Source organism: Barbus barbus, assembly GCF_936440315.1.
Source record: "Barbus barbus genome assembly, chromosome: 5".
Lineage (NCBI taxonomy): Eukaryota > Metazoa > Chordata > Actinopteri > Cypriniformes > Cyprinidae > Barbus > Barbus barbus.
Genome location: NC_136733.1, coordinates 23,271,550 through 23,297,166, shown reverse-complemented (window position 1 = coordinate 23,297,166; position 25,617 = coordinate 23,271,550). Strand labels below are relative to the sequence as shown.

The 25,617-nt window shown below is 37.7% G+C and overlaps 1 protein-coding gene across 2 annotated transcripts in view; it reads left to right on the top strand.

Moving 5' to 3' along the window:
- The window catches only part of LOC306870095 (A disintegrin and metalloproteinase with thrombospondin motifs 3-like), a 150,667-nt gene that overhangs the window by 113,807 nt on the left and 11,243 nt on the right, over positions 1-25,617 (top strand). For both annotated transcript variants that reach the window (XM_079417166.1, XM_079417165.1), the window contains 4 exons: positions 6,223-6,303; positions 9,816-9,979; positions 20,469-20,625; positions 21,289-21,421. In XM_079417166.1, coding sequence (XP_079273292.1) covers positions 6,223-6,303; positions 9,816-9,979; positions 20,469-20,625; positions 21,289-21,421 — 535 coding nt within the window. The remainder of the gene's footprint in view (positions 1-6,222; positions 6,304-9,815; positions 9,980-20,468; positions 20,626-21,288; positions 21,422-25,617) is intronic.

The following is a 25,617-nucleotide window of genomic DNA, read 5'->3' as shown; positions in this document are numbered from 1 at the left end:
AATACTGTACGTAAGGAAGTCTCAATGTATGAGGTATGTATATAAACAAATAGATATATATATATATATTTATATTTTTTTTTTTATTTTTTTTTATCTTTCTCTCACTGAGTCTCCTGTGGTTTTATTTGATAAACACATTCACATGTAAGGGGCATCTGTACTTTCCTTCCTCTTTGCATACAGGTACATACACAAATACCCACACTCTATTAGATCCACTCAGTCTACATTCAGATGATATCTGAAAAATTGGACGCTTTGCCTACATCTTGAGAACACCATTAATTTGTATTTTTCATTCATTTGTCACTATACTTCACTTCAATTGTAGTTAAAGAACCTTACAGCAAATGGAACAGCTGATGTCATAAATGTACTTATGACTAGCTTTACAATAGCAGTTTCCTTGACTCCATTTATAGCATATGTTCATTGTCGACCTGAATAAGTTAACTAATATAAAATTAAGGAAATCTGGCTATATGTTTGTGGGTTATTAAAAGCAGGCACATCTGTTAGAAAATGTCTTGCTTTCATTGGTCCTAATTCATGCCGTAAAATATCAAACTCTAGTTTACTTCTTTAATCCTAAGGGATCTAAGTGGTGAGCGCTAAATACAAATGTTAATGGAGTCTAAAACATTTTCTGATCAGACTCTTCAAAACACATTTGATATTACATTAAATACATAATCCGTTTTGATGCTTCACAGACCATAAGAAATGCCTACCAACCGGTCAATCAAATATTGTACTTATAGTGTGAACAATCAGCTTTAAATGTCTTCAGCATAAAAATAACGCAATACCATTGCAAGTGACATTTTAAGTGAAATGTAGATATATTATTAGAGACCCTCCCCTCAATTTAGTTTAATCTTGTGGTCACAGGAGACATATTTGTGATGTTATTACCAAATACAAACATCGATCTGTATCTTCTGACCTCTTGTGATGATCACCACAGGCAGATGTTACCTCCAGGTGTAAACAGGTTCTAAGTGCGTGCTGTCTGAGCTTTCATTATGCTACATAGGTAGCAGGGGATCAAAATCAATATTTTTAAAAGCTAAATAGATACATGATATTAAATGCAGTTTTTCATTGGAGGGATCTGCAGTAAATAACAATGAGACCTCTCATTTTAGTGCACACACACACATACTGTATAACAGCAATCCGACGTTTATCTCAGTGAAAAACAGCATCACTCTCATGTGAATCCAAAGGGAAGGGTGAAGGATACACAGCATGCATCAATAAATTAGAGGGGAAAAAATACATGTTATATACAAAACTGATCTATTAAAATAACAAACCAAGAACATTGACATTCAGGACCACTGGGCTACTTGAGGAGGGAGGCGCTTGGCTCACCTGTAAACACAAACAGACAATAAACAACATTTATTGCATTTATGAACTCGCAAAGCTTCCCTCCAGATTCACATTACCTCTCCATCTCGTCTCTCTACTTTGCATACAAACTGCGTATAGTTTCTCCTTAAATTCTGCCTCCGTGGTTCCCAAGACATGCAGGAGAGGATCCCGGTTTTGTTGCAAGTCTCACTCCTTTCGTTTGTTCTGGTTTCCATTATTCAGGCATTTACCCGATCACGCTATAGTAACTGCAGATCAGCCAATCTCTTCCATTGACACTATGTGACAGAGACATAGAGCCGAGTACCAGTGAATTCAGTATGACGTGAACAACATATTAAAAACCAGGACATTTTATACCCAGGGAATCACAATAGATGTTCTGCTACAGACAATGCAGAGCAGCCCATTACAGAAAATTCATCAGGTTTTGGAGGGAGGCATGTCATTATTATTGAGCCAACAGCAGTCAGGGAAAGCATGGTAGTCATTTAATTGGTTTCCTTGAGCAAGCATCACTTTATTTTTTAATAATATTTGCTAGTTGTGCAGCCCTAGTGAGTTTGAGGCTTGCACTAGAATTCATGTATAAATAGATTCCCCCACTGTGCATACTGTAGTATTTTTAAAATAAAGTTTTAATTACATGATTATAATTTTAGGATGTTTTGGCAAACTGTCATTGTGGCTGGTAACAGGTATTCAATTAAAGTACCAAGAGTTCAACTATCGAGTCTCGAAATTTCCTTCCCAACAAGCGGCTGAAGAATCATAATTTGATCAGATGGCCTAATTAAACTTGCAGGATCTTTTGCTCTTTGATTCTCGCTGTTATGTTTATCCTACTTTTTTAATGTAAATATTGTAATAAGAATTGCAAATTGTATGAATTGAGCAAGCCATTTTTGCTATTTAAAAATATAAATGGAATCAATTTATATTTTACTATTATAATAATATTACATGCAAGGAACACTAAACCAAACTCTAATACTAACCCTAACAATACAGTAAGTACATGTAGTTAATTAATATTACGCAGTACTTAAATGTATAATTACACTGTTACAAGGGTCCCTTAAAATAAAGTGTAACCTTTTATTTAGTTTAAAGCACTTCTGGTTTATTTATTTTTATTGAATGCACTTATTTAGTAAAGATGCATTAAAAGGAACAGTAAAGACATTAATAACATTACATAAGAGTTCTGTCTAGTTGGCGGCTGCTGTTTTTGTCTCGCGGACCTTTCCAGATAACGCCACCTCACCCCACTTCGCTTCCGGTTTCATTACTGTCCTGTCATAATAAAGGCAAAAATGCATAAAAAAAAAAAAAAAAAAAATCCTGAAAAAAAAATTGTGGTTTCCGCAATTTAACACAGCACAACAGTTTTCAAAATTGATAATAATAAATGTTATATTAGAATGCTTTCTGAAGGATCAAGTGATACTAAAGATTCAGCTTTGCCATCACAGGAATAAACTGTATTTTAAAATAGCCTATTAAAACAGAAGACAGTTATTTTAAGTTTATGATCAAATAAATGTGAGCTTAAGAGACTTTTTTTCCAAAAAACATTAAGAAAAAAAATGTTAATGGCTCCACTGTACATCCCTGTAGCACAAGTATGGTACTATTGAAGCTAATTCTTTACACCAGCACAAAACTGTGACTCTGTGCAAAGCCTGTCACACTCCATATCATAACATGTTCTTGTTTGTTCTACCAACCTGCATGTATGTTGATAAAGATACCATGTCTCAAAGCAATGATTGTATATGAGCCTGATCAGTCACTTAGCAGTTCATGTGGATACAAAACACCTCCAGTTTTTGGGCAACCGGTGTCTTTTATTGTTTGTTTTTTAATATCCCAAGAATCCTTCTGCTATTTTGTCCACATTTATTCCTTTTCCAATTAGCAGATGATGTAGTTGATTTAATAGCACATAATGTAAGAATAGAACCAAATGGAGAATGTATTAAAGGACACCATGGTGTATTATACTTGTGATTAAAGAGCAACCTGAATGAACAAAGGGCAAGGGCCTGACATCTTTATCAACCCTGCATGCACATTAGCTCATTTGAATGCAATGTGGAGGACTATACTACATACTAGGGGTGTAACGATACACAAATATGATATTTTTATTTTAGCATAAATATGCAAATCACATTCTGAGGGTAAATGTTCTTCAGAATCAATAATTAGCCATGTGACTCCGGCATGTTTCATTGCATTACTTTCCAGAGCTGCCTAATTTTACTGTTACATAGACACATACAATCACAACAGATCTTCAGTATGTCTTCATATGACCTGCTGTTTTATCAATGTAGCATACGGGCCTATCTGTGACGATAATGCACACTCATGCTAATGCATAAAACACAGCCCTCGCACAGATGGCAGGACAAATTTGTCTAAGAGTATGGATTCAAGTGTGTTTGTGTTGCATCTGAAAGACATGGCATGTGGCATAATTGAGCTGATGTACATAATTATATAGGCCTGTCTTGATTTTGGCAAACTTCCTAGCTCTATTTGAGCCTTCGACATGTGCCTTGCGTGTTATGAATGCAGAATGTGCAGTTAATTATGAAGGTGTCACTTGTGTTATATTTGATTGTGACAGTGAATGAATGTTTCATTCTGGTTCTAACCAGAATTTGTGTGATCCTTATTTTGTCATGTGTGATTGTACACAATTTGTGATGCTTTATATCACAAATTATAATGACATTTCTTATATTGTATTACATTCAACTCATTGTTTGCATGAACTAAATCAGCATTTTGACATTTCTCTATCTAACGCTACCTTGTTTTATTGTCAATTGATCACTCTTTTAACAGGAAAAAAGTTAAGCAAGAGATCCCAAAAACAAATGTTGGAAAACACAACCTGCAAGTATCTTGTATTGTCTAATCCTACACTTCTCCTTCCCGTAGTATTGCTGTTTTGCATTAACTGTAGAGTGTAGATTTAAAGCAATATTCAACACTTGATATAAATTAAACTATTGACCACATCTGAGGAATACTGTCGATTACTACAGAAAATAACTTTAGATTTTATGAATAAAGAGGGAATCAAAGAAAACCTTGTTGCATTAATGCACTTACAATGGATCATGGGCAATGGATAGGGCAAATGTAGCGAACAGTTTAGAAGCAGAAACGTGAAGGTCGTACTTTTCTTAAAGCAATTTAATTATTCAGTAAAATTGGTCTGTTTTAATTCATCCTCTTGAGGCAGAAACCTTTGATTCAGCATTATCAACAAAATTCCTGTGACATTTGTTCCATGTAAACAGCATTTTGTGGAGTTACATCCTTTGTTGTATAGCTATTATGAAATTTTACCATTTAAACTTGGGTTTACCAACTTTTAAAACCCCCAAATTTTAAGCAGTTCAATGACCGCAGTCTTGTGCAATTATTATTATTTTTTTATTATTAATTTGCTTGGCTCTAAACTATAGGCTTCCATTGTAAGTGCATTACTGTACAAGTTTTTTTCCTTTGTTTTCTACAAAATGAGGGACATATTAAAATGGTCTTAATTAAAATGATCTGATTTAACTTAGAAATTTTCCTAAATATTTGACTTAAAATTGGTTTGTGTGGCCATATACCAACTGAAACTATTATTATATTAAAGTTTAATCCAAACATTTCAATCATTTACTCACCCTTATGTCATTCCAAACTTGTATGCATGTGTTTCCTCTATGGAACACAAAGATGTTTTGAAAAATGTATCAGTGTTTTTATCCATACAATAAAAGTGAGTGGGTTAATGTTGTTTGGACCCCAACATAATAGGATTAGAATATAAATATGCTGTCTCTCTCTCCCTCACACACATACTGTACCACATCCCTCCCCTGCCATCATCACACACCAGCCATTATTTCTGTCCATCTTCTTTAATCTCCCTTTCTCCTTCCTCAACCCTATTTTATTCCTGCTCCTTTTAGGCATGCACTCTAACCTCATCTGAACTCTATTAGGATTACCCAGCAGCCCCATCTTTCTCTGTCAGTGTCTTCCTGCCCACATTAATCGATGATAAAACCTCCCAGCAGACATTGCCCGAAGTGACTCGATCCACCATAGCAACGATTAGACTCCTGGTCACTTTTTTTTACATCACACCTGTGTCTCATACAGGCACCATGCTGCTAGAGACTGGCTCAAAGCCTAGCTTTGGTGTAGAGGCATTTAACATGTCAATGACAAAGAGTGCAGGGCAAAATGACATAACAAAACCTTCTTATCCTAAAGGGAAAACAAGAGGAGCCTTCTTGCTACCGAAAGGAGCTCGCAATGTGTATCTGAATGAAACGGAGGATTCTAGAAATGTGATGGGTGAGTGGTATCAAGCTTTGCAGAGCGATGGGCATTGGTAGAGAAGGCAATATTAGTGTTTTTTTGTTCTTGTGTTGCAAAATGACTTAAGGACCTGCCATTCAGCATCCTTCTTAATTAGCCTTACATAACAATCGTTCACGGTCTTCATTTTCACCTGACATTGTTATTTGAGCTTCTGAAGGATATGCCATGTATTCACATGGGTGTGAATGTATGAAATGAATGGATGAGGAACTTTCTGTCATGTTTTGATGTTTGTCTCATAGGCTTGTCATGACCCTGTTTGATGAACAGTTGCAATAGTCTTGACTGTTCAAATCTGAAAGCTTTAGTAATGTACTACTGTAGAAATGCCTTCTTGTGATGCCCATCTCTGCAAAGATCAAACTGTAGTAGAACTTCTTAGCTAACTAATTGCTTCTGCCATCTCTCCCTTTGCCCTTTTTCGCCATTGCAAAGGTTACCTAAAGATGTTTCTCATCCCTCCTGGGGCTAGACATGTGATCATACGAGAACATGAGGCTTCTCCTCAAATTCTTGGTAAGTGATATCTGTCCTCATGTTTCTCAAGCTTAACAGCAAGAAGATCAAATGCATGCTTATGTATCTGTGCCTGTTCCAGGTAACTGTGCATAATGGCTCCATATCACTCCAATACGTATCCATCGCACCAATGTATTCACAGAAAAGAGCTTGTGCGTTTGCCTGGAAGTGCATTAGACAGAATTAGACTTGCTGATTTTAGAGACAATAACTATCTACCACAATTTGTATGTGGCATTGTGAACCAAGTCTGAAAACCTGAAGGAGAATTGGTGTTTTTAAGCCATGGGTTCATTTCGGAATTTATAGTGGGTTTTAGAATAGCATTTTTTGATTTAAGACTAAAATCATGTTTTGGGTTTTGTTCCACAATATAAAGTAGCTCGAACATGATTTTTAAAACCATGTTGTGGTTTTAATGCAGAAGTTGCTAACAGGTTATACTACAAATACCCAAATACGTGCTTTGAGTTGATTAATGTTAATGTTGTAGATCAAAAAATGAACCTTTCTTTAGCTCAAACAGTAGAGAATGCCACTAGCAATGCCAAAGCAATGGGTCTGAATTCCAGGAAAAGCAAGAACTGATAAAATGTGTGCTTAAATGGAATTTAAGTTGCTTTGGATAAATGCGTCTGCCAAAAGCATAAGTGTTAATGTAAAGGAAAGTTTCTTAAAGTGATGTTAACCACAGGCTTTATTAAACTCATAAATCAAAAGCGCTATTATTGAAACGCATTAGAAATCCTGAGACAACCCTTGGAGAATTAGCTTTCTCAGTTGACCTGCTAATTCACATTGTGACAGAACAGCCCAATTTGCCATCGAAATGTGAGCATTACTCCGTTGCATTTCTGGGCTTTATGTGATATGAATACTGGAGGCAGTGACATTGCAGAATGCGAATAAAAGTGCTATAGTTCTATTTTTTTCTAATAACGCTTGGTTTCATTAAGGCCCTTTCTTGATCAAGGTTTCTTTTTTTCCTCTGAACTGTAACAGTAAGAAAAAAAATTAGCTTTACAGTGTCTATTCTAACTATATGCAGAGTTAAAAGACAAATGCATTGACTGGCCCATTTTCTTTACTCTTTTCTTTTGAAAAGTCCATACAGGCAGCAATTATTACTTTGTAATGCACATAACTGAACAAGTTGCTATTATTCCAACAATATTCCCCATCTAATGAGTGCCTCTCCATAAATGTAGGTATCTGAATAATACTTCTTGGTAGTTGAACTTTTAATTAAACCTAACCTTATTTTAATTAACTTGATAAGACGTTCAATGCCTCACTTTACTGCCCCAGTTAACCTTCCAAGAGGTCTTCCAAAGGTAATTCTGTTTCATTAATACTTTCCCTTTGGGGGTGCTTAATAGCTTAATACAAATTTCAGTTATCCATATATTTAACTTAACTGATTGCAACAATTAGATTCCTTTGTAGGTCAAAATGCTATAGTTTAGTAATTTATATGAAACTTATGTATAGTATATACTGTATATGTTTCTGTCTCCACTCATTTTTAGACATTTTAGATTAAGATAAAAAGCATTTAATTGCATTTTAATTTAATGATTTAAGTAATGTATGTTACGTGTGAATTCCCATCATGCTTGCTCTGTGTAACGCCACGCCAGCAGAGGGAGCCCTCGCCCGAGTACTGACTGGTACCACTCCCTCTGCTGCTTCTGTGATCACTTCCTGTTTGGCAGCCATTTAAGCATGGCCAGGCCAAACAGACCTTGCGAAGTATTGCCAGTTTCGCTGCCTTACCGAGCGTTTCCATTGTCTTATTTTGTTTGCTACGTGTATGATTTATCGTTTCTCTGGATTTTTGCCTTGTGGATTACCCTCTTGTTTGTTTGCCGATTGGACTGAATACTGTGATTTCGACTTCTTTGCCTGTGACCACGACTCTGATTTTTGCCTCACGATTTGGATTGAATTGTTCCTCATTAAACTTCTGCAAATGGATTCTAACACAGTCTCAGCTTCACCCTCATTACACTCTGATTAATTTTATGATTAACACCTTGAGCATTTATTCTACACTCTCAAAAATAAAGGTGCTTCAGAATGCCATAGAAGAACCTTTTTGTCTAAATGCTTCCATAAAGAACCTTTAACATCTGAAGAACCTTTCTGTTTCACAAAAGGTTCTTTGTGGCGAAAGAAGGTTCTTCAGATTATAAAAAGAGCAAGAGATGGTTCTTTAAAGAACCTTTGACTGAATGGTTCTTTGTGGAACCAAAAATGGTTCTTCTATGGCATCGCTTGAATAACCTTTTGAAGCACCTTTATTTTCAAGAGTGTAACTAGTTTAGTCTAATTGTCAGTCATCAGATGGGCAGGAAAAATTAGCCATTTTTATTTAAGAAATAATTCACACAAAAATAATAATGTTCATGTTTAAAAACAAATGAAAAAAAGATCACAAGTTTAAAGCTGAATGGTGACCAGAATTTTCAAATCAGATTTTCAAGATATTTAGTAAATGACAACTTAAATTTTAATCTACTGTATCCAATGCTCTGATGTGGTTTGTAATGTAGCATACAAGAAATTTTCATTCTTGGGTGAATTATCCTTTTTAAGGTTAGGATTTTGTGGATATGCTGACTAAAATTTACACAAACTCATGCTAAACATGTAGGAAATCAAAGGTCAACTTTGATTTCATTTCATCAAACCTTTTGCGCAGTCCTGCCTCATATTTTTTTCATTATTATTTTAACATTACAGAGCACTCCATAATCCTTATTCTGGAACCTAATGTCATTTTTCATATTATAAGTGACATTTGATGACTTGTAGCAATGGTGATTGTCTTGACGTGTGCGCTGCTTCTTGTAATCACCATTGACATTCAAGCGAATGACCACCTAATTGCTCTCCTGCTCTGAGCCATGTACTTACTGCATGTCAGTGTGTCACACAGTCCTCATACCCTTGCCATATCAGCATTTAATACTAGCATCATATTTCTGAAACATGTAATAAAGTTTTTAGACATTTAAAGGTTACACTTTATTTCGATAGTCCACTTTAGACATTCTACTAACTATAAGTAACTTTATAACTACATGTCAACTAATTATAATTAATTTGCAACTACATGTCTACTAACTCTCAGTAGGGTAGGTTTAGGGTTAGTAGAATAAGTTGATATATACTTGCAAAGTTTCTTATAGTCGGTATGTTGTATGTTGTGGACCCATCAAAATAAAGTGTTAGAAGATAGTAAGCAGACTGTCTACTAATATTCTAATGACTGCTAGTTGACATGTAGTTGCAAAGTTACTTACTGTTAGTAGAATGTCTAAAGTGGACTATCGAAATAAAGTGTTACCCATTTAAACAGTACAGTAAAAAGCTCATTGTTTTGTCAGTTAATCATTTGATTCACTGGCTGATACAATGGCTTAATTGAACAGAGTGATCCAGATCATTCTGTTAACTTCTTATCCCTGAACTGTTGAAGATATGTAATTATTCACTGATTGCAGCTATAAAGAACCAGGCAACCGGGCATTACATTCTCAACGGCAAAGGCGAAGATGCGAGATCTCGGCACTTCATCGACATGGGAGTTGAGTGGGACTACCTCATTGAGGACAATGTCGAGACTCTTCACACTGATGGTCCACTACATGATGCAATTGTTGTTCTGGTAAATAAACTTTTCTATTTTAGGCTTAAAATGAGATGTTATAATGTGATATATACAGTCGGTACCATATTGATTACTGGCCAATATTTGTATTTTATTTATTCATATGTAGTGTAAAGCGGTACTGAATATTTAATTCTGAATCTCACTACCCCTATTTTGACATTTGAAATACCTTTGCTGTCATCTAATGTTTACTTAAACTTGATATTTAATAACACTAATAATGTAATAACTGTTAAAAAGTAATCTTTAGCAAATCGCAAAAGGAATATTCGTTTTGATACTGTACAAATTATAATTTTGTAATGCCTACATTTATTTGTAGCATTTAAAATAATTGATTTTAGTCTGATTGATTTTTAGTTTAGTTTTTTAGTGTTATTTATGAACGTTTTAAAGGCATGAATTTCGTAGCCATTTCCTTTTCCAACACATCTTTGTCTTTATATGAGGAACGTCTCGTTCCCTGAAGGAGGGAACGGAGACGTCACATCGGTAATGACCGACGGATTGGGATCTCGCTTAGAGAGACCAAATCACTTCGAGTGTAAAATAAATGAGCCAATGCACATTGGCATGTGGTGATTGCATCCAGCTGCCACTGATCACAGCGCGAGTATAACTAGGCAGCGTAAAGCGAACATGTTGGGGTCGCCCAGCCTGCAGCTCTACAAATATCTGTCAGCAAGGTGCCATGAGCCAGCGCCCAGGAGAATGCAACACTTCTAGTACAGTGAGCTTGCAACATGAATGGGCAGGGCACACCCTGTGCCTGATAAGCCAGGGTGATGGCATCCACTATCCAGTGGGCCATCCTCTGCTTGGAGACGGCCTTCCCCTTCTGCCGGCCTCCATAACAGACAAACAGCTGATCTGAGGTCCTGAAGCTTTGTGTCCGGTCTACATACCATCTCAAGTCTCGGACGGGACAAAGCAAAGCTAGGGCTGAGTCTGCCTCCTCCGGGGGTAGCGCTTGCAGGCTCACCACATGATCCCTAAAGGGAGTAGTGGGAACCTTGGGTCGGGGCCTCAGGATTACCTGGGAGTCAGCTGGCCCAAACTCTAGGCACGAATCATCGACCGAAAATACATGCAGGTCCTCTACCCTCTTGATGGAGGCCAGTGCAAGCAGGAGCAGAGTTTTCATTGATGGAAAATTCAGCTCAACTGACTGCAAAGGCTTAGTTGGGCCCTGCTGGAGTGCTTTGAGCCCTAGAAACAGGCCCCAAGAGGGTATAGAGGGGGGCTGGGGAGGATTTAACCTTCTTGCCCCCTTAAGGAACCTGATGAACAGGTCATGCTTCCCTACCGACTTCACTTCCACGTGTCGTGATTAGCAGCAATCGCAGCAACACAGACTTTAACCCCCTGGGGTCGAAGCCCGCACCAGTGCGGTCTGTGTTGTATTTTCTTTATGAACTAAAAATACTCAGTCAGTTTTGATCGTACAGATGAGAATAAGGTATCGTTTGAAACTGCAAAGGGTCAACTTTTATTTATGTATAATCATAACAACAAAATGTGCTTTTGTAAAATAAAAAAAATAAACAGGGTGTGTTCTCTGCCGTCTCTGTCTCCTCTCTTCAAAGACACATAAATAAAACAACATGAATCTCAGCGAATACTCACCTCAAAGTAGGGGTGTGCGATATGACGATTTTTGATCGTGGACGATAAAAATGTCTCCACGATCTGCTTTTGAAGAAATATCGTAGTATCGTGCTACAGCACACATTATATCAAATACAGTTCTGGTCTCCGTCTCTATTTACTGTACAACAGGACATATAGCAGTAGAGTTACTCTGACAGGACACTGCACTTATTCGCGATCGCAAAAGTACATTATTTGCACACAAGCCTTGCTGGTTAAATGTTTAATTCGCGCGCTGGTCTGACGTGCGCTTTTTCTGAGAGCATACACCTGAAGCACGGACACTAAAAAGCCTGTCTAACAGCGCCTGATTACTCAACTAACTTATTTTTTGCGGTAATACTGTCAAAACACACAAGGTTTACATACAGACTCAGTTGGTTATCTCTAAAATGAAAGTAAATAGTTAAGAGAGAAACGGATGCGTGCCTGTATATTAGATGCGTGCAGCTCTTAAAGGGACAGGACACTAAACATGCTGTCGACTGTCATTAAAGGGATAGTTCAACCTAAATTTTAATTTCTGTCATTATTTACTCACTCACATGTTGTCCCAAACCTCTATTAATTTCTTGTGCTGAACCCAAAATAAGATATTTTGAAGAATGAGGGTAACCAAACAGTTGCTGGTCTACATTGACTTTGATAGCAGGAAAGAAAAATCCTATGGAAGTCACTGAGGACCAGCAACTGATTGGTTTCCACCTTCAAAATAGCATTTATGTTCAGCAGAAGAAAGAAACTCATTCAGGTTTAAAACAACTTTTGAGTAAATGATGCTATAAAAATAAAACATTATGACAATTGACAGACAGATGACAGAATATTTATTTTTGGGGGAACTATTCATTTAACGTTGACAAAACAACAAAACGCAAAGAGAAAAATCACTCACTATTCTTGACTGAAAAACTTTAATACAGTTGCTTTAGGAATCAGTCTATCTAGTGTTTTATTTTTATATTTGTGCATTCAATTTCATTGAATGCTCTGCTAAATACACCTATTGTGCCTGAAAATAAAGCACTGTTTGTTTTATTTGTATATTATGTGTATTTGTAATGTGTATCTTTGTTCTTATTTTTTAATAAGAAAGATAGAATGATGACAAAGATTTTTATCTTCGCCCACTTTGGCCTAAATATCTGCCATGTCTTTTTTTTTGTTTGTTTTTTGTTACCTTGAAAGGCTTTGTCTTTCTAGTTTGGCTGTAATGCTCAGACAACTTGTAAAACCAACATGACAAAGAATCGTGATAAAATCGTGAATCGTGATATTTCTAAAAAAAATCGTGATATGATATTTTTCCCATATCGCCCACCCCTACCTCAAAGACATGAGAAATATATGTATAGAAAGTTTGAAATGTTTACTTTTATGTGAAGTAAGTCACATCCAAAACAAATATTCTCTGTTAAAGTAATCCATATGAAGCCAATGCGAGCTCCAGTTTTCCCGTCTCAACTCATTATATCTAATGCGGTCACACCCACGAGCCGATCATGCTTTTCAGATTCTAAACATCCACGTGAGACGCGTACGCATGTAAACGCATGCTCATGTTCATCCCGGCTACTTTTTGTTTCTGGAAGAAAACTTGCTGAGAGGAATAACCCATAATTTACCTCTGAAGAAGAACACAACGCAATGTGTTGCGCAGCTGGATCCAGTGGAGGATATCACTCTGATGATGAGTAGCCTAAGATTACTTGCATCTGTTGTTATTGTGTTATTGTGACTAACTTGTACACATTTTACTAGTTAGACGTTTCCCAAACTATAATTCCTGACTACATGTATGAAATCAAGTAAAACATTTTTAAATGTATGCCATTTCATTAAATGTCTTACAACGCCAGGATGTTTGTTTAATGTTTTATAACATGGGAATGGGAATAGGAATAACCACTGCCACTGAAGCGCCGTTCCACCAACACCAAAGCTCTAAAGAGCGCGCTGAACTCGTTGACTCTTCAAAGCAGAAAGTCAGGAGCAGAACGATATGACCGCTCGGCTCCGAAGCGAAAAGCTGAGTATGCGTTGCACCTGCTGCCTTGCTATACTCGCGCTGTGATCAGTGGCAGCTGGATGCAATCATCGCATACCAATGTGCATTGGCTAATTTAGTTTACACTCGAAGTAGATTGGTCTCGCTAAGCGAGATTCCAATTTGTCTGTCATTACCGATGTGACGTTCGTTATATACAAATTAATTTTTGATATGCCTATCGTTTGTGTGCCAAAGGTGCTCCCTCCTTATGTTCCATCATTTCATTTTCATTGTCCATGCTTCTAAAAGGGTCCAACATGATTCAAATTAAGTCCCGATTTACCCCTTTGTCAAAGGGCTGTTGCGTGGCAACATATATATTCCCTCGGATTTCCTTAATTAAGTTCAGAACTCAATGGGATGGAAATTGTTTGGTTGGCCATAGCAACCCATTGTGTAATTTAATTTTCTCTAGTTGCATGTGTGCAAAGAATGAATGCCTTTCTTCACATTCACAAAATGTTCAAAGACAAAGAGGCAACATGCTTTTTCTTCCCTCTCTGGTATTAAAACTTGAAGTCTTAATTTTTTGATTGGTAAAAAGGAATTATGGAATAATTAAGGATTATGCCGAACAGTTTATCATTTAAATAAGTATGTTAATGAAAATGCAAGGCTCCCTGATCATGACTTTCAGGCAAGATAAAAATAGATTGAAGCTGAAAAAATACAACACTGCAGAGTAGTGTTGTCAAAAATATCGATATTTCGATAAATATCGATACTGAAATATCTGAACGGTACCAATCCCGAAGTATGGATACACCGATACTAGCCGAGCTGTCACTTTCACTTCTCTCCAAAGGCTCGTGGACAAGCACCACACGTGACCGCACTCGTCTCCTTCGCTCTGGTTAAAGGTGCCATAGAATGCATTGATACAGTATTTTAAATTGGTCTCTGATATCTACACAGAAGGTATGTGGTTTAGGTAAGGGCAAAAAATCTCCAGAAACGATTTTACATGTCCATTTACAACCCTAGGATTTCTCCCTAGAATGAAACGGTCTGTTATTGGCTTATTTGGCAGGGTCATGAATAATAATGAGCTCTGCTCTGATTGGCTGTTTCACAGTACGGCTCATCAGCAAGAAGGAAGCACAGGGAGGAAAATATATATTTAAATACTTTCTCTCGCAGTTATATCGTCGGGTAATTATACTGTATATAAAACGCGGGCATCAGGGAGCCGTTATTAATATGCGAGGCATTGAAACTGCTTTTGAACGATCCATCGATCGCGTTATAGTTTCACTTTCAAGAGACGCGATCACACAAACTATGTTTACATTATGGAGCAACAGTACTTACCACACATTTCACAAGATCAGATGCTTGTCAGTGGTGCTCAGGATCTGTAAGTCATTCGCCATCACCCTCATCTCTCCTTACTGAGAGTGAAATCTTATGTGTAACAGGCTACCGCTAGCAAGGAGCTAACCATGTCCCTTTAGTGGCTCGCGTTATTTGCTTTCTGTGCCTTTCTGAATACAGACACCAACCCATCCCTGCACTTCACACCCCCTGCACGGCCTGGAACATAACATTTATTGTGTTATTTTCGCTGTTGTCCGCGCTTGTTTATTTACAATACCTGCAGAGCTTCTGATGGTTCGGCCGGCTTAGAACAAGGGCGGGTTTATGCAAATGTTGGGGGCGTAGTGATCCCGACTGTTGCGTCACAGTCGGTGTTATGTTCTGATTCGCCTGTTTTTCAGTGGTCTTTTTTAATCACGAGATTTACATATGAAGGAGGAAATGGTGTTTGAGGCTCACTGTATGTCATTTCCATGTACAGAACTGTTATTATTTAAATATGCCAGGGTAAAGACAGTTTTTCATTCTATGGCACCTTTACATAGCAAAAGTGAAGTGAATAGAAAGATGACTGCTCTGGTTGTTAAAGAACACAGCAGGAGCACTATCTGTAGGGATCTATGATCTCCGCGATTCAGAGAACGCGCACGGAATTTGTCAAAGTTTGGATGAATTCATCAAAAGTAGGACATTACACTTAAATGAAATCGCGATATGGACTAGTATCTGTAAATATTAAGCTGCAAAAGTCTATTTAAATATGAATCCTGCAAGTCTCTGTGTGAATGTGCTGCACGTGCGGTTTTGTTTACTTATGTGGCGCTTGCGGTGATTTCAGCGTCTGTCGTCTCAATGAGGACATAAATACATCAACAATATCTCCAGAACTGATCTGAAAGGCACTTTACGAGCATTTTACCATTTAATTTGAGTAAAACTAGCGTCATATCATACACACACAGAACTTTAAAAGTATTCACGGCAACCCGTCAAAATAAAAGTTCGGTTTGACCGTGTGCCAGAAATAGGCTATATTACTATTATTTAGTAGAATGTACATAATACTACTACTTACTACTACTGTTAATTTTTTTTAAAGAAATAATCACAAAATATTTTAATTTTAATTTTAATAGTAAATCCCCTTCATTTGCCAAAAATGTAAATGTTTAATTTTCATGAATTCAAATATAAATGAATTAAAATTGTTTTATGCCTTCATCTGATATCCAGTAAAATTTAAATACACAACACAGAATTTCTGAGGGGGAAAACACATTTCATAAGGCTACTGTAAGAATAAATAAAAATTGTTTGTATGCATTCAAATAATAGACATGCTAAAACACAGAATTTGGTAACAATAAAACATAAGGTGAGAAAAAAATAAAACATTTCATACGGCCCTAAACGTGTAATTTTTGTTACACTTTTAATAAATTAAATGTTAAATTGTATAATTTTCATGATTTTAATGAATTAGGCATGTTTTTAGATTAATAGCATTTAATTTGACCATTAAAAAAAAAAAGAGTCCAAAAAAATTCAAACGGAAAAAAACGGAATCCAGAAAAATTTTAATGGAAAAAATTGAATGTAGAAAAAAATAAAACGGAATTTGAGGAAAAATAAAACGGATTTCATAGGGCCCTATATCTGGAAATATTTTGGTTATGAAACAAATGAGAATATCAACAAATAGAACTTTGGATTTTAATTAGTACATGTATTAGTAAACGTTAGTTTCAATTAACATTTAACTAAGATTAATAAAAGATTAATAAATAAATCAACAAATGCAGTACCTCAAGACATTTTTTGTTCATGTAAAATATACCGTATGTTCTCGACTTGTTACATTTATCTTTAAATAAAAAAAAAAATTACCTTAATATTGTGCCAGTTTTTTTCTCCATGGTATCGAAAATGGTATCGAATATCAATATTTTTCAAGGTATCGTATCGAAGTTAGAAATTCCAGTATCGTGACAACACTACTGCAGAGTGTGAAGTAGAGTAAGCGCAGTCTTAAGCTCTAAACACACTGCACGATTTTTGGTTGTCCCAGTTGAAAGATTGGCATCAAACGATCGTGGCGATTTCTGTGATCGTGGCTCCTTATCGGTGGTCCTGTGTTGTACAGTGAGAGAGGGTCAAAGACGGCCGTTGTCACGGTCTTGCGACAAAAGACAGCCTACAATACAGCATGATCATCACACTATGTGTTTGCTGATACGATCCATGTTTACTGACCAACCAATAAAAATGCAACATGAAATCAATGCGACATGGCGCTAAAACATAAAACTGCTTACCTCAAGCTCTTATCTCTTTCGCGGCTTCCACTTTTTTTCAACACACATAAAAAATACTACTGCTAAAGTGTGATTTATCAAGCTCTTGTTGTTTACCTCTAGCGCATGCTGATGACGTTTTATTCTTTTATAGTAACGTGCGTCCTAGCATACGAGTCAATAGGTGTCATTATCGTACAGTCTACACCAGGGGTCGGCAACCTACGGCAGAGGTATAATCGCTGGCATGCGAGCAATAGGGAAAACTGCATACAGACGTACATTTTGATGTAATAACTTCTCAGTCACAAAGCCTGTTAGGAGCTACAAATACTATTAAAGTGAGAGAATTAACTTGCGCTAGTCTACGGATGCGCGCATGACCGCTGCACATACTAGGCGCTTCAGATCAAATCCTCTGTGGTCTAACAGCGTTCGTCATTGTCAAAATGACTGAGCTGGCCAATCAGATCAAAGTAGGCGGGGTTTACCATTCACAGAAGCAGAGCACGAAGCGTCAGTTTAACGTTAAAAGAGAGCGTGGTAAGATGAAGCTGCAAATCATTTAATATTAGTCGACTGTTTTACGATAGAACTGTTATATGACCGACAACTATATCCAGTGATGTAAACTACTTGATTTTGTTTTTCCTCAAATATGGCCATTTTGAGAGAGAGAGAGAAAGAGAGAGAGAGAGAGAGATGTGAATTGTCTGCGTCTGTGTGTCTACAAACAATGAAGCTGAGTTTAGTTATTTAGAAAACAGCGATTTTACCCCCTCGTTGCTGAGAAATATAATGTAGACATTCAGTATCGATTAATAAGTCGCATGGCAGCACTGACAAGAAGTTTATGAGCTTCTGAATGTTACTTTTTGCACAGAGTGATCTCTGATCTCTGTGTGCGAGTGGTGTGTTAAAGCAGCGCATTAATATAGAACGTGATTAAACTGAACGGTTTTAATGCATGTCTCCAGCGTCTTCCTGCCTGACACACCGTTACAGAAGATTGGACCAAGAAAACATGAACGAGCCAAGTTCATCGCCGTGGCTCATGCGAGCCATGACCCATTCACTTACGCGAGGGAATTTGTGCCGCTTGCCCTCACCAGCTCCCTCGACGATGAAGTTCTCAAGACACTGTTCCGGCTCGGGATCTCTTACCACCATCAAATGGAGCTCCCAGACACCTCCAACCTTAATTGGAAGGAGGCGGTCATCTGGTTTCTGGAGAATCACGTCCGCAGCTCCGAAGTCATGTCCGCCGCCATCCACGCCTCCGAAGTCAAGCCCGCCGTTCGCGGGGAAGTCATGTCGGCCACCATCTGCGGCTCCGAAGTCAAGCCAGCCATCCGCGGCTCCGAAGTCAAGCCCGCCGTTCGTGGGGAAATCAAGCCCGCCGCCGTCCGCGGCCAACGCAAATCAGCCACCCACAGCTCTCCCAAACCCTCCGGCAGAGAGTATGGCTAGCCTGCCGGTCACTGCTCACCCAAGCCCTGTGCCGGCCCCTCGTATGCACTTTAAAACGCCTGCGCCTACAGATGGCCATCCTGTGCCAGCTCCTCGCAAGCGCCCTCCAGTGCCCGCCTCCCCAGGGCCAGTCCCTCTAGAGCCCGCCTCCCCAGGGCCAGTTCCCCAAGAGTCCGCACTTCCAGAGCGCCCCCAAGAGTCTGTGCTTCCAGAACGCCCCCAAGTTCCTGCGCTTTCTGAGTGCCATCAAATGCCCACTCGTCCTGAGCGCCCTCCAGACACCTCCCGCCATGGTCCCTCGAGTCTCCTGTTCCGCCCTGGCGGCCTCTCCAGTATCCTTCCCTGCACCGGCCTCCAGGGTGCCCGCCCCCCAGCCCCGTTAGAACTGTTACGGCACGGGACGCGCCTACAGGGAGGGGGGCGACCTGTCACGTGTGTGTGTTCCCGTCTAGTTCCGTTTTCCCTTTTTTGGTCATGTTTCCTGTTCCCTGATTAGATTATTCTGTTCCATTTGTGTTTCTTAATTATCTCATTAGTTCCCTTTGTTTGGTTCAGGTTTATAAGTCCTCAGTTCTCCCTCAGTCTTTGTCCGATCTCGGTTACGTTCAGAGTGTTTTATTCACGATCCTGAGTTTACTATTAAATGTTACTACTTACGTCGTCTGCGTATGCGTCTTCCTGCCTGACACACCGTTACAACATCAGACAATTTAGAAGGTACATGGAGATCTTTAGATGGGCTTTAAGCCTTGCTTGCAGAGAAATGAACAACCTAGGCAGAGCAAAATCAATGTTGATTGTCTTCCACTTGGACATTATCAGTGGATTTATACAGGCTAGTGTTTTAGTAATGATGTTGTGACCTTTACACACACACAAATTTGTTTCTGATCAGTGTGTGATTCATACAAATGCTGTTTCAATTTACAGTTGCTATTTCAATTTACAGTAACAAATGGGAATGTATTTGGAACACACAATAAACTGTCTGATGAGTGTCTAATCACATCCTTTTCATTCTGTTGTTTTCATTAGTTACTACTTACCTTACATTTAGGCTAAATTAATGCAGAAAGTTTAGCATTTTAATGGGTTCACCACCTTTTTCTCACAATCAAAAAATGCAAAAATTACTTTGAATAAGTTTAAAATTGTGTGGGCTTGCTTCTGAATGCTAATCTCTAACCTGCATATCGAGGGATGAGAACCAGAAGGGCATAAGTGACATTTTTTTCTACTGGCAAAAGTACTGTCATCCATGAGTGTACAAATGTATATTATAAACAATTGAAATTAGTACACAAAGTCAGATTAATGGTAAAATTTTAGTTTTGGCTCTCACTTACACTCTTCAGGTTCTCACCCCTCAATATTGATTTTGTATCAGGTTGCAGACATTATGAAAATAAGAATCGCTATTGGAATATGAATATCTAAAGCATGCATGAAATTAACTGAAAGTAAAATGAATGCACAATTAGTCATCCTTGAAACAACTCCACAAGCATGTGGAGTAAAGCTTGTCATGCTTGTTTTGTTTTCAAATGTAATTAAACATATCCTCGTCTGAGTCATCTCACACAGAGGACAACACATAAATCTGCATACTCTTACATATGTATGAACAAATGCTAAATCGCTGCGTACATAACCAAATGCTTTTTTCTGAAACTTTTCTCCTATTGTTTTTCATCTCCGTTAGATTATACCTAAAGACAACGAGACAAGGTCCATGCTAATGTACAAATACACCATCCATGAAGATTCAGTGCCCCTTAACAACAATAATGTCATTCAGGAGGACACATATGAGTGGGCACTGAAGAGCTGGTCCCAATGTTCAAGACCTTGCGCTGGAGGTAATGTTCACTTTGTATGATCTTTCAGCTCTTCTAGGTAACTCGAATATATATATATATATATATATATATATATATATATATATATATATATATATATATATATATATATATATATATATTGTATAGCACTTTTCAAAGCAGCTTTTCAGGAAATCATGATGTTACAGTTTATGCTATCTTCTTGTCTTAGCTGCATTTAGCAGATTAGAGCTGGGCGATGATATAGTTCAAACAATACAAGCATTCAATCAAATTTGAGATGAGATTTGCTAAGTAGTACTATATTGCCCTATGTGAGCATACAGTATGTATGCATTGTGAAACAGGCATTAGATATGATAAACTATTATCTAACATTAAATCAAACTATAGTTTTAAAACTTGTCTCGACCTTCTCGATTGTAGGCTGTAATTCAAATCAATGTTATTACAACGTCATAATATTGACATAACCAGTAAATTTATATTCAGTTCATTATAAATTATTTTTACTTATTAGCTAATTCATTTTTACTTAACTAATAATAGTCACACCCAAAAAACAACATCAGGGTCTATTGAGGTGGATGAGGGATTTTGTTCTGGCAGTCCAGATTGTTGATGACTGGTAAAAATACGCTTCATGTTTCTTTTAATTCTTTTATTTAATTTAATCTTTAGGATTCCAGTACACTAAATACGGGTGTCGTAAAAAAGGTGACAACAAAACGGTGCACAGAGGCTATTGTGACATCAACAAGAAACCCAAACCTATTCGAAGAATGTGTAACTTACAGGACTGTACGCAACCACAGTAAGTCGAAATGAAACTGTTTTTTACACTTCTCACAATAACTGTAGTCATTTTCACTGAAATGAAAGATAGAGTGGCTTGTCATGGCACAGTACGTGATTTCTTATTTCATTGCATTTAACTCAATCTAAACATCACTAAATAATGTATAAGCACTCATGCTTCCCCAGTCTATCTCAGAGAGCTCAGAGCTGGGTTTTGATTGCTTTATACCATTGGGAGGTCTTGTTTCATTAATTTCTCTTGTCAGAGGCTATGAAGAAATCTCAGAGTGTGATTGTGCATGTATGTTTCATAGCTGGGAATAGTTTGCCTCAGCCTGTAGTTTCTACTGAATGTGTAGCCTTGGATGATTTTGAACTTTTCTGAAAGAAAACCAGAAATATAGTTGCAGCTGCTTTTATTCTGTTTTATGTAACATGTATCCATGGTCAGCTTTATGATTAACACAAGGAATGTATATATAAGAATTATTAAGACCCTTCTGTATCAACTTACACAAGTCACTGAGCGCACATCATCTCCACACCATGAACATCATTTTTCATTTAAATACAGTATGCACAGTAGGGTGTAGGGCTGTAACGATATACCGGTATGACAGTCTATCGCGGTTTGAACGTACACGGTTATCATACCGTAAACATTTGCATATCTACGGTTTTAAAAATAAATTCTGAAAATAAATATATATATAATAATCTCACCCGCGCATATGCAATTTATTTCGGCTGCTTCACTCTGCTGACATGAGAGAGACAGAGATTGTATATAATCTCCATCCCCCGCCAAAAAAAAGTTTAAATTTGCAGTATGGGAATACTTTGGATATTAAAAAAAAAAAAACACTAACGTGGGGTTGTCCTTGACAACGAATCCAATTTGCAAAAAATGTGAATGCAAAGTGGCTGCGAAAGCAGGCAATACATCCAACATGTTCGCTCATATTCGCGGACATCATCCCTCCGTGCAGATAAAGGTATGTCGCTGTAGTGAGTGGGGCGGGGCCGAGAGCCGTGTGAGCGGAACGAGGCTGGTGGAGTTAATGATAATGAGGGACACCTGCGCCACTCACCGGTCTCGAGTCCCAGGGAGGAGCTCCGGAAGGATACACTCTTTGAGTACAAGTCGCTCTCTTAGTTTGCTTTCAGCATTTAAAAATCCACTTGTATTAAGAGTGACAGAAAAAAGTGGATGCCACCACCTGCAACAGATGGCTGAGCATTATAAATCATCTCCTATATTTGAGACTGCAGTATACACTAAATTAAAGAACATATGGTAGATTTTTCAAATGAGTAATCAGTTCCTTTGATAAACTAGCAGCAGAGTGAATAGTGCTCCACAGAATAAAGACACTTTTAATGAGATTATAATTTGAGCCTCTGTTGTGTGCTAGTGAGTTGTTTACCCTCCCATGTCACATTGCATATTTCATGGTCAGAGGAAAGCCACATAATTTTGATTATGCCTTAGACTTAGATTATCTTTCTAATGTGGCACAGGAATGAAAACTCTATGCAGATCGAGGCATGATGTCTCTTTGATAAAAAAATTAACGCAATTAGCATAAATTGGGTGCTTAAAACAGGGAAAAGGAAAAAAAAGACAAATACGTAGGAATTAGGGGTGGCACGGTACATGTATTCGTACCGAACCGTCATGGTACAGACATCTCGGTTTGAAGCCTTACAACGAATTAGGGCCGCACAATTAATCAAATTTTTCATCGCGATTACGGTTATGGATGCCACGATTACATAATCGTTCAAAACCGCGATTACAAAAATAAATAAACAATTTAAAATGCCCACTTGTATTATTCTGTGTGCTTAAGAGGTGTTTGTAGCGTGGGGTTTAACAAACTCAAACACACTGAATAAAAGACATTTTGTCTAACTGATAGTCGTTGTCACTCTGTTGTGCATGATATGTTAAACAGCAAAATAGCGGTACTCATTTGAACTGCGCGCCACACTGACCTTTTATCCGCTCGCCTCAAAAGAAAACAGCGCAGCGAAAGCTTAGAGCATATGCGTTTATTACAGTGGCCAGTCGCCGTCACGCACTAAACAACGCTGTGAAATCCCGTAAGAAGCACTGGAGTTCAGCGTAGAGTTCTCCAGTACAAATCACGTCTCTTTAATTTAATCTAGTTTAAAGCCAAATAAATCGGAGCTGTTATTCTCATCAACACTGATGCAGAAATAGTGCAACAACGATCCAGTTAGAAGACGTTTCAATCCACAAATCACCCACATTTACCATAGTTTTACTGTAGTAACACTAACGGTAACAATGGTATGGGGGCAGAAAAGTAGGATATTCATATTGAGAATTATTATATTATTAATATACTAAATATGTTAAAGGAGTAATGGAATATAGTTACATTATTTTGTTAATTATTCTATCAGTTGATGTGGATTTGTAATTGACTGAATGTGTTTAGGCTACTTTTCTTCAATGCAAACACCATAGAAACCATATACAGTGCCCTCCATAAGTATTGGAACAGTAAAGACAAAAGTGCTCTGTTGGCTGTGGAGTCAAGACATTTGCAAATATGTTTAAAAGATGAACATGAGACAAAACTACAGAATGTCACATTTTATCATTAGCCGTTTTACCAAATAAAAAGAACAGCACTTTTAGAGTTCATCCCACTCATTGATGTGAGCATAAGTATTGGGACAGTTGAACATAAGGCAGCTATAAAAGATTAAGAGCTATTATTTAATTGCAGATCCCTTGCGCACAATCACAGCAGTGAGTCTGTGACCCATAGACATCACCAGACTCTTGCTCATCCTTTGAAATGCTTTTCCCAGCCTTTAACGCAGCCAATTCCAATTGTTGCTTGTTTTGGGGAGTTTTTGCCTTTACTTTCCTCTCCAGCTGGTGAAATTTATGTTCTGTAGGATTTAAATCTGGAGATTGACTTGGGAAATCTAAGACTTTCTATTTCTTTGCCCTTATAAATTCCTTGTCTGAACTGGCAGGGTGTTTTGGGTCATTGTCCTGATGCAATATGAAGCACTTCCCAATGAATCTGGTGGCATTTTCTTGAATATTGCTAGGCAAGATGGTTTTGTACCCTTCCAAATTCATTCTGCTTCTGTCATCATACATTAAATCATCAGTAAAGTTGAGAGGACCTGTTCCAGAGATAGCCATGCATGCCCATGCCATGACACCACCTCCACCATGCTTTACAAGCTTAGGATCATTTGCAGTTCCCTTTTTTTTCTCCACATTTTTGCTTTCCCATCACTTAGATAAAGGTTCATATTTGTCTCATCGGTCCATAAACACAGTTCCAAAACTCTTCTGGCTCACCTTTGTGTTTTTTTGCAAACTCTAATCTTGCCTTTCTATTTTTGGTGCTGGTCAGAGGTTTGCATCTTGCTGTGTAGCATCTGTTATTCTGTGTCAGTCTCCTGAGGACAGTAGATTGTCAGAGCATCCCCCCAGCTTTCTGGAAGTTGTTGGTGATTTTACAGACACGTCTTTTAGGGTTTATTTTCATAGATTTTTTTATTTGTCTGTCATCAACTACTGTTGTTTTCTCAGCCGATCAGGTCATTGTTGGTTGCTGGTGGTTTCCAAACTCTTGATTTCTCCATGCCCTTTGTTTTTGCTAGAGCTCTAACTGACTTCCTCTTTTCTTTTAGCATCCAAATTGCTTGCTTTTTTCTCAAAGTCAGCTCCCTCGTCTTCATCCTGGTTTGTGTGTGTCATCATCGAATGCAAGATTCAGAATGCAGAAGTAATGAATATAACTGATACGACACATTCCCTGCTTTTAATATCTGGAGAATTAATGCAACATGACACAGCTGATCAATTAGAAAGACCTGTGAGGCAACTGTTCCAATACTTGTGCTAACATCAGATAGAGTTTTTTAGAGATGAAACTCTAAAAGTGCTGAATTTCATAGCTGGTAAAACATCTATGTGTTGAATCACCCAATAATAAAAAGTGACATTCTGTAGTTTTGTCTCATATTAATTTTTTAGTCATATTTGTAAATGTCTTGACTCCACAGCCAACAGAGCAATTTTGTCTTTACTGTTCCAATACTTTTGGAGGGCACTGTAGTTAGGCTACGTTTTTACCATGATAATGAGGTGCTGTTCTTTTGGTTATGTATAAAAGATGAGGCTGTTACAATGGTACTGTCAAATTTACATCT